This window comes from Pholcus phalangioides, unplaced genomic scaffold (assembly GCF_987345545.1).
Source record: "Pholcus phalangioides strain wild (caught in Gottingen) unplaced genomic scaffold, Ppha-v1.0 ptg000009l_1, whole genome shotgun sequence".
In the NCBI taxonomy this organism is placed as follows: domain Eukaryota; kingdom Metazoa; phylum Arthropoda; class Arachnida; order Araneae; family Pholcidae; genus Pholcus; species Pholcus phalangioides.
This window is the reverse complement of record NW_028301602.1, coordinates 15618521-15629767: the sequence shown is the minus strand read 5'-3', so window position 1 is coordinate 15629767 and position 11247 is coordinate 15618521. Positions and strand designations below refer to the sequence as shown.

The window sequence follows — 11247 nt, the reverse complement described above, 5'->3', positions numbered from 1 at the left end:
TAGTTCCACCAGAAATTCATTCAATCAGTTGGAATTCTCAAAATTAAAAACCAGCAAGTTTTGCTCCCCCCACCCCAACAATGTTATCAGTTTGATAGAACCAACTGAAAAAACATTTACCAGCTTTAAAGCCTTTTACTACCCCCTTTTATTTTTTAGATAATGAAGATTCCTACAGTATATGGCTTTGGGATAAACGATTGTTTTTTTTAATGACATCAGCAGAGCTGTTTATCTCGCAAAAATTCATACCATTAGTTATAAAAGATAAATATGCTCCTTTGCAATCACTTTCAGCTTTTCACCAGTGCTATAAACTGAAATGAATTATTTTCCCTTAGTCAAGTGAGACTATTAACCTTATGCCAATGTTTCCAATTAGGAACATTGGTTTTTTTATTAATTATAAAAAAATATTTTTCTTAAATGAAAGCACTACTTTTTCCTGAATTCGTGCAATTCCAAACTTAATTTACAAAACAAAAATTTCATTCATTTCAGCACTTTTTATGCCATAAATTTAATTTTTATTTTAATGTTTCTATGGGCATGAGCAAGTCTAGAAAAATATAAAAGAAAAATTTTTTCCATGAATTTTATGGTTGATATTTCTAAACTAAAGGATCAGAAGTGGAAATAAGAGAAAAAAAATTTAGAAAATCAATTCAAATCTTAATTTGGCAAGTAAAAGGTTAACTATACATGCACAGAATTGTTAGATTAATATTGTGTGTCACAATAGTCATTAGGAGAAGGATGTCTCAATGGAGATGGACATTACTTCCTTTCCAACCTAATGCATGTAATTAGGAAAAAAAATAACTGTTGGAATACATAAACATACTCCTTTGACCTGATGGATATACAAAAAAAACCATGGCTTGCATGGAAAAAAGTCTAGTTGCTGCAGTTTACCTTCTGTAAACATATTTGATTTGTTCATTAATTAAGTCCATGCTCAAGTACTGAGATTTACATTACTAATCTCCAATTCCCACCTTAAAATTTATTTACAAACAAAAAAAAATGCTTAAATTTCACAATAACACGTTGGACAAGAAACATTTGGTGGGACGTAAATGCACTTAAACTTTTGTGTATGTGTGTGGAGCACTTGAGAAACTAGATAATTCCTGATATAGAAGCACGGTTTTTCTGTTTCATTGTGAAAGAACATAAAAAAAGTTAAAGAATTTTACATCTACAAAAATACAACACGTGCCAGAAAATACAAGCGCAACTCTCTCTCTCATGAAATTGCACAGCAAGAGATTAAAAAAAAAGAGAAAAGAATTAAACATAATACAGTTCGTTAGACATGGCTATTTACAGCTTTTTTTCCCTAAAGAGGAAAAGAAAAAAAACCCATCTATAGACATCAAGAAATCCATTAATAAAAAAATTCTTCCTAACACAGCACCATGGAACATTTGTAATAGACAGACAGCGATATAGTAATAAGTAAAAATTGCAGTAATGGACAAAGCACTCCACTAGATTAAAACTAGTGGAATGAGTGGAAGACTGGATGACAGTATGCAAATCAAGCAGGGCCGTTTATTAGTCAAGAGAGAGGTTAAAGTCCTCTGTGAAACACATTTTAGATCAACCTTATCATCATATTTAGAGATAGGCTCATTTACAGTCACACAGAATAATACATTGAAGAAAATTGGAGAAAAAAAAACAGTACATTGAGCCATCACAACACTGTTTCTAGCTCTCTTAGTTTATTAACTTTAGATTTTTCTATACATAAATTTCTTTTTTTCCCAAATAAATATCCTAATAATAATGATATACATGACAGTCTGCTTATGTATTTGGATTACACTAATACCTAAATAAACATTTAAATCACAAAAACTTTAAAGGGAATAAAATAATCAATAAAATTTTCACATATTAAGCATTGATAAAAACACTCTAAAGTCCATAGCTGCGACTGACAGTGCTTAATATGTTGAGAAATTTTACGTTTTTTTTTAATAAAATAAATATCCTGAAAATACAACAATCTACTTGATAAAATTCAGGTTATCAAAGATGTTTCAATCTTGATTATCAAAATTGAAACATTTTACTCTCGTAAAACAACTGACATATATCTACTCAACAGAAAGGATACTAGCAATTTATTTTTTAAACTGCTCCAATTGTTTCTAGATGAAAGGCTCAAAGTTATTTCCTTATTGATGATTTGTGATGCTTTTGGAGGGGAAACCAGAAAATTTTCACTTAGGTGTATAAAAGGTTTTGAAACTAGCTTTAAATACATATACAGACTGTCAAAAAAGGGTGGACAAGAGAAATTGTGCCCTCAGTCTAAAAAAACAATATCTCTTGAATGATTATAGCTTAGAAATCCAGAAAGAGTCCACTTTAAGCTGTTTTTGAAGTTGCATAGCTTTAACAAATTCAGATTTAAACTATAATTATTTTTACCAAGACACGCTGATCATCTCAGATGTCAAAATTAAAAACTCAAAGCAACTGAAAATTTTCAGCGAATTCATAAAACTGTCTAGCAACTTGAACAGCTTATACTTTCTTGTAGAAAGCTCAGCCATGAATCTTTAAGTTTGAACATTATTCAAAAGTTTGAACATTATTCAAAGTACTTGAGATGAACCTCAGAAAACTTATTTATAGTGAAAAGATCTGCTTTTCAAAGTTATTTTCTCTGAACTATTGGCATTTTAGAAATCATCCAATTGATCTCCTGAAAGCTATGCTCATATTTATTCCTATCAAGTTCAACCACTTTTGCAGAAAATATTCTACTTAAAAACTCCATAGCTCCTTTAACAATTTAAAAATGTATAAGGGTGTATGGTTGAGTAAGAAATAAATTTGCATGAAGAATCTGAATACTATTGTAACTTAGACAAGTTAATTTCAAAGTTAATTTTTGAACCTATGGAATCTTCGACATTATCATCAAAGGGCTTTTGAAAATCCTAATATTCACGTGTGCATCATTGTAATTTTTTCAAGTGTTCATAAAAAAAAAAAAAAAAAAAAAAAAAAAAAATCAGGAGATCAACTGTTTTTATATGACAAAAATAAAAGTACATTTTCAGCTTGTTCACCCTATGTAGTCAAAATTGGAGACAAAAACTCAGCACTAAGTGAACTATAACCGCTATAAAATTACATCTTTTTTTAATATATACACACAGAAAGGACATGCATAAATTAAACCTGAGTATAAATACTTTTTGGTTGCATTAAAATAAAAAAAAGATATATTTGAATTCTGTTTCCCATCGTACAGATTTTAATCAGACATTTACAAATAGAAAAAAAATTAATAGAAACTTCCACAAAATTTATTAAATAACATGCAAATACATTTTTTGTGTAATTGTGCAAAAGCAAAAAATAATGCAGCTAACAGATATTTTACATATATATATAAGCACTAATGACAATGCAATTTTTATCTAAAAACAAACGAGTGAACAACAAAGCTAAGTAACATGGAATACTGCTTATGTTTCGCTGGTCCAATCCCTGGAGATTAATTTTTTCCTTTCAATAATATGTACAAAATATTGAAATGCATTATAACCGAATGAAACAAAAAAAGGCAAATTTGTTTAAAGACGTTTAAGATAAGCTTTTACATTCCAATTTTTTCCCCCTTCAAATTACGACACTTGATTTAATTTTTTCCCCTCAACATCATGGTGCACGATGATCACAAAATAAAAATTCCATTTTTCTTTTATTTTTTTACTGAATGATGCATTGCTTATGGCCATTCTTGATCTTTAGCCGAGATTTTGGACGGTATTTTTCAAGATAAGATAATTGTTTGGCATTAATTGCTCCTCGTCGTTTTCTGAAAATAAAAAATATATATTTTAAAAAACACTGCATAGTAAATCAGAAATTCATCCATCAGTCAAATTTCCATAAGATATTTAAAAATCATTTTAGCTGAATATATGCATTTATATTCAGCTAAAATATAATATAATCATTTAAGCTAATACATTTTAGCTTTTACCAGAACAATAAAAATACAAAAGCAAAAGAGCCTCTTAAATAACTCTTGCTCACAAAAGATCTTTACCTAAATTGATCTCGTATGTGATCATATGCTGCTACGATAGCCAAAAGATAGAATTGCTTATTTCGATATACTATATATACACATACTAATCTTCAAAGTTAAATTACAATTTATCAAGATAAATCTTTAAACTTGCATATACATAAGCAATATTTCACCATGAAGTGGTTAGGATTCAATAAGATTTATACATCTAATACTTGACCGCATGTGCACCACTTCCACATTCCTCTCCAGAATTTCTAACCAATCAGTACATACAGGAACATGTGTGAGAAAAAACTGGGTGCATAGCTAACAGCACACACCACAAATTACTGGCAAACCATTAATCCTAGAGACATATTTCCAATTAAAAAAATATCAAAATAACAATTGGACCCCTCAAGAGATTTAAATTAATCCCATCTCGTAGGTCGATTGGGAGGTCGATGTAGGTCGTAAGGAGATTTAAATGCAATTGCCAGTTTTTGCAAATGTTTAGTAAAAAACAACTTTTAAACTAATCATTGAAGTAATTTGAAATTATATTCATAATTGTTCATAATAAACCATAAATTAATATTTGTTTATAAATAACATCTAGTCTATAATACTATATAGTAGTACTGGGCGATTTATCAATTTTTAATAAACCACCAATGTAAAGGCCCACATTAATATCCTGATTTGGATAAGGAATTCTGATGTTGAATCAACATCAGAATTAACAATATATAAGTGCACCAGCATGCTATTTAATATCGGTGGAATACGATGCAACATCAGAGTTGAAATGATGATAATGATTTAGCGAATACACAAGCGCAGTATGTATCGTGGAAATATGATAAAAAAAACCATCAACATACAAACCCACAGATGACGTCGATTTCGAGAATTTTTTTTTTTTTCATAGTTTGTATTCACAGAACGTAGGCAAATTTTCACAAGTGTATGTCACAAATATCACTTATTTGCTAGACATTCTCTTTTTCTAATTTATTATAAAAAATTATTTTTATCTCATATATGCGATAAATGAAGGAAAGCTATGGCAGGGCTGGACCTAAAAGGGGAGAGGGGCAACTGCCCCAGGCCAAAAAATTTGCGGCGGCAAGGTTTAGGTGAAACACTTATAAAATTGCCAAATTTTAAATTGGTGGATCAAAAATCCTAGTAATGGCCCTGGCTACAGCAACTAAATCTATGAGCAAAAAATAATTAGAAATGCTTCTTTACGGTAGGAGGCTTTCTGGGAATAAAATAACATTTGATACATTTTGTGTTTAATGGGTGCGACTGAATCTGGAAAAAAATTTATTTTTTTAACACTGCCTCAATAATGCATATATAGTAGATTGTAATTAATGATTCTGCCAAAGTAGAAGTTATTGTTTTTTTATCATTCTGAAATTTCAGTCATATGTACCCTATATTAATAGTCACGATTGTTTAAGGGGCTGACAAAAAATTAAATTTAAAAAATTTTTTTTGAACACTGAACTATATTTTTGAACTACAGTATATCAGAAAAAGCTGAAAATGACTTGAAATTATTTGTTGTACTAACTTTGAGCAAATATTTGCATGCATTTCCATAAGACTACCCCACATATTTACGAAAATACAAATGTTTTCAATGAAAATTCCAATTTTTTTCATCGCATGATTTTTCAACCAATTTTTACAAAATTAACTGAAAACATGATGCTATGCATGAGATTTACTGTGTAGAAATTTGAAATGTGACAAATCATTATTCAATGAGATACGAGTGTTTTTAATAATTTTACTGCCAGATATATAGTGCAACCTATATAAAAATTCTAACTGAATGTCATGAAAATTCAGAAAGACGTACGCGATATTATGAACTGATTTTGAAACTTGCTGAAAGTAACTATGTAAATAATAAGAGATTTTCTACAAATTGGTGTACAATTATTTCATTTTTGATTTGTTTATTTTGACATCATACACATATTCTACGCTAAAACACTTCTCTTACATATCATCAGACACACGCTTCGCTCATTTGCATAATGCCGTGGGCTTATTCTCAAAATAATCAAATGGAAAATAATCCTATATCAATTTGTGTGAAACAATTTCTCATTTATCAATTACTTTCAGCAAGTTTTGAAATTACAGCTCACAAGATCGTGTATATTTTTCAGAATTTTCATGATATTGTTAGAATTTTTTTTATAAAAAGGTGCACTATATATGACAATGAAATAATGAAAAATAAAAAATATTTCTTGAGCATGCACAATTAATGATTTACTAAAAATACCCCTATCTCATTGAATATAATGATTTGCCGCATTTCAAATTTCTATACAGTATGTCTGATGTATAGCGTCATATCTGTAAATTTCGTAAAAAATTATTGAAAACTTGGCATGTTATAAGCAAAAAATCATGCGATAAAAATTGGAATTTTTTACAGAAAATATTTATATTTTCATGAGTATATGGGGTATTTTTATGAAAACCTATAGAAATATTGAGCAAAGTTAATACAATATTTTGTTAAAGTTACAAGTCATTTGCAGGCTTTTCTGATACAGGGCTAATCAAAAACATTCATTTCTTATTTAATTTTTTTTGTCAGTCACTTAAAGACTAAATTTTTACGGAAATGGCGAGTACTACCACAGGGTATGTATGACCGAAATTTCAGACTAATTCGTTCAGCATTTTTCTAGAAACTCAAGAAAATGTCTAAACGCTAAAAAGGACAGATTTTTGGCAATATAGTGTATCATTATATAGTGATTTAAGGTTGACAGTGCATCACGATGTGTAAAATTTTCAAAAATCACCCAGGCTTACTATGGTATAACTTGCATTACCTAAAAACTTATATTTTCTTTGGTAAAAATTTTCTTTTGACCGCTGCCGAAAATGGGATTTATAACTCAGCGTTATGCTTGCAATAGAGAACCAATAAGTCAATTATACAGAGTGTTTTAGCTCGACTGGCTACAACATGTTCTTTAGAATAAATATGGTAAATTAAAAAACACGCTCTTTACACTAATATCTCAGATACCCACATGTTAAGCAGCAAACGTCCATCACTCACAATAAAATATAATGAATATGATAACCTAAAGGCAAGGCTTAAAAATAGTATGAATTTCATATTCCAGAAAAAAAATATACTTTCACAAAATAAAGTAAATTGATTAAATTTTGAAATGCAATTTCTGACAAAGAAAAATGATTGAATACAGAAGTTCAGAGGGGAGCATATTGGGTACATAGGAGGCACTGAGGGGTTAAGTCATTTATATTGCAAGAGATTGTAAAGTTAGTAAAATAAAGTTAACTTTTTATATGGACACCCTGTGCTCAAGCCCAATTAGAAAGTTATTGCCCTGCATCTCCTGAGAGGTCAGCAAAAGACACTTTCACATTTGTAATTTGCAGAGATATTTGAACTCAAAAAAAAAAGTTAGGGAAAAAATATAAATACGGGTAAAATGCATTCTTAGATGCAAGTTAGATTATATAAGTTAAGTTGGTAGATGAGGGAAAGAAAAGACAACCCCTCATTTCTCCCACCCCTTCCTTGTTTTGATAGTGTAACAAAGGATTCCACTCTGTAACTCTCTGCAGATGAATAAAGTTTTATATTCCAACCAGACTGAGGTTGGACAGATCTAAGTTCCCAGCTTGTGATGTGTTAATAAGAACAGCTCCAGATATTGTTTTCAAGGTAGTTTATTTTGACCTTGACTACCTCCCGCACAAGAAATCAGTTTAAAAATATGATACAGTGAAATGTACCTACAACAATATTCTGTGTGGACCAAGAAAAAATATAATTTATGCGAAAATTAAAAATGAACAAAATATATGTTCGAACATGAAATTAAAAAAAAAGTAAAAACAAAAAATGGAAATGATAACTTACTGCCGGATCAGTTCGACCGCATCTTCATACCTCATCCCCAATTCGATAAGTGCCAATGCCACCAGCACAGGAGCTCTGAAATGAAAATAATGTTAAAGACAATAGTGTTATACTATTAAAACCTAATCAATCAAGGGTCTTTTTCGAGAAATCATGTATTTTCTTGAAACTTGTTAAAAGACTTGTCATAATTTCTGGAAGCAGCACCATAGCATTTTGATTGCTTACAAGTTCTATTTTTTAGACATACAGCACATTTGTTAATTCAAAATTTACAAGCACTTTCCTTCTAAAACTTTTTTTACTATACAAATTCTATGTTTTAGCTAGTTGGAAAATGTCTTCTCTACCATCCAAGTACAAAAAATTCAACAGAAACTATTGCTGTAACAGTGACACTGCAATCAGATTTTATTCCACAGTCCATCTTGATGGAATGTTTATTAAAAATGAATGAAAGGGGGGGGGGGGAATCATACCTCTGAATAATTCCAGATTTTGTTAGAAAATTTTTTACAACTGCAGCACTTCATGAATTTTGCAATTTTTTTCAAAGAGAAACACTGTATTACGGATTTAAGATCATATTTGAATTTAAAAGTTGATACGAAATGTTCATTTTAATACACAGTTGTAAATTACATATGCAGGGCTCCCATTCAAAAAAATTTGAAAAATAGAATGGGAGGTACCCCCAGAGAACATAATAAAATTAATCCCTTTCTTTTTAATTAAAAAAATAATAATTTCATAGCATTATTTCAGTATCTTATAAGATTGACTCGAGCCAAAGCGAAAAAATCATGACAGATATGACTTGGTAACAAAAATTTTTTTTTAGCCAAAACTGTACTAGCAACTGCAGATAACTCTTTTTGCCTTTCCTCCTCACAATATTACATTCTTTTTTAGTCTTCGCAAGTCGAGTCTGTCAACTCTGTTTGGCAATGCACAGCAAATTATAATGCTGTGTGCAAGTTTAAAAATTATGCTCTTTTAAAACCACCTTAGCACCAAAAGCACAGTGCAAAACGTGTAAATTACAAGGTCCAATGTGAATAAGTCAAGGTGAACTGGATGGTTTTACTGTGTTGCCAATCCCTTTTTTAAAGGGATTTATTTACATTTAATTGTTCAATGCCAGTGTAATCGTTTTTGACAAGCACTTTCATTTCCAACTCTTTGCTGAGCACTGTATATTATATATTGTTTATGCCTCTGCATGCTCTAAAAATACAGGAGACAACTGAATGCTATTGGTTACCATCAGAATCACCAAACCTAGAATAGGCCTATGTATCTGTTTTGTTATGCAAACTGTTTCCCTTATACACAAAATGTGCACTAGAATTTTAAATGATGAATGTTACTGTGTGTCCAAGACCACAAAGTGGCAAAAACAAAATTATTTTTTCCATCTCGACAGAAGTTTTTAATGACTACTCTACTTGTTGAACCCTCAAACTAAACAAAAGAAAAATTAAAACAAATAGTCCACATACATTCCCCCCCCCCCCCCCCCGCAAATAACCTAGAATGATACAATTTCTGCTTTGGCAAAGAAAGAATCATTAATTGTTATCTACAACATTTATACTATTTGACAATATATCGATGATTCCCTGCTCAATTAAAACCAATTACACAAATTCTGTTGATAGGATTTGTGGTAGAACAAAACCTAGGAAGTAAGATATTTTACCAAAAAGTAGAAAAAGTGGGAGCCCTGCATATATTCAACCAGTAATTATTAATTAAAATTGATACTAAAACAACTATCCAGCTTCACTCAAAAACATGGAGTTATTTCCCTTCATTTGTGAGATTTGAATCTATAGGCTTTGTAATTATTTCTTAATGATAAAAGCATTCTTGATTGCAATTACTGAAACAATATGAACAATATTATTTTCATGTGACTGCCTAATTTGCCATTTTCAAAAAAAAAGTAGCAGAATCTTCAAAATTATGAGAAATCACAAAATTGGAAGTAAAAAATACCAAGAAACAAATTTCTTTTGATAAAAAATTATTACTGTAAAGAAAAAGATCTCACTTTGGGATAATCTAAGTGGCCATACTTGCTCTGTCTACACATACATCCACCTAGGTATGGCCCAGAGAACCCAGATGCACATACAAATTTCATATTTGGGGCCGTTCAAGTATTACGTAAGCAAAATTTTAGCTATTTTTGACCCTCCCCCCTTGTCAGCAAAATTTCCCCCATTGATGACGTAATACGACCCCTTTGAGAGAAAAATTTTAAATAATTTATGCTCAATTTTTTATAAGTGTATAAGACTATAAATTATCGGTGAAAAGAAATTACAGTTTAGTAGAGGGAAATGCATGAATATAAAAATTGATATATGTGTGTGTCACAGGGCTTCTTAGAGCCAGGCTCAGAGGTCCACTAGCCTCCTGTATGCAGGTGGGGGCTCATGCTTTCAAATGGCAGGAAAACTGTCAATGATTGAGAGTTAAGCCTATTGTTTGCATTGTGTGAATAATTTATTTAAATAAAAATTTTTGAGGGGATGCTCTAACAAAGTTGACCTCTTAAGCAAAAGGTGGAGACACTTTATCAGATGTTTAATAACACAGCAATGCCATTGGGGATAATCAGAATTTTAAAAAAGTGACCTATAAGCAGAGTGACCTATTATCTGCACGACCAGTCACGCAAGGTTTGACTGTACAGATGTAATTCTCAAATTAGTAATTCACCAAAAATGTGAGCTTTTAGTCAATATTTTTCCATACAGAGCATCCCAGAATTCTACCATCAAAACGAGAGAAATTATGGTACATGTCATGACAAAAAAATTTTGCAATGGAAACTAGCATCACAAATTACTTTGTTTTGGTCTCAGCATATATTAACATGCAATTGAGGCCACCGGTGCCAAAAAAAATCAAAGTAACCTGGGAGAGAGTGAAAAGAGAACTCTTCCCCTTATACACATCATTTCATAGGAGCTATTATTTTCCCCCCCTTCTGAATTACCTATATATGACAGAGAAAAGAAATCTCTATCGCACCATATAACTTGTTTAAAAATAAAATTTTCCCCATGCTCCATATGCGATTGAGAATGCCATATTTTGGAGATTTCTGAAGTAAGACAACGCATACATATATACTCCCTTAAATGAGTGGATTGCACAACCCTGGGTTCCATTGCAAAAATTATCTAGACTTGTATTCTCATTTTGGTGACACAGGTCTGAGACAGATACACTGTATGAAGATCAA

The 11247-nt window shown here is 30.8% G+C and overlaps 1 protein-coding gene across 4 annotated transcripts in view; it reads right to left on the bottom strand.

Annotated features, from left to right (window-relative positions):
- Window positions 1-3257: 3257 nt before the first annotated feature.
- The window catches only part of PRL-1 (protein-tyrosine phosphatase 4A family member PRL-1), a 78985-nt gene continuing 70995 nt past the window's right edge, over window positions 3258-11247 (bottom strand). For all 4 annotated transcript variants that reach the window (XM_089235599.1, XM_089235601.1, XM_089235600.1 and 1 more), the window contains exons 5-6: window positions 7989-8063; window positions 3258-3847 (exon numbers count right to left, since the gene is read on the bottom strand). In XM_089235599.1, the coding sequence (XP_089091725.1) occupies window positions 3739-3847; window positions 7989-8063 (184 nt within the window). In that variant the 3' untranslated portion in view covers window positions 3258-3738. The remainder of the gene's footprint in view (window positions 3848-7988; window positions 8064-11247) is intronic.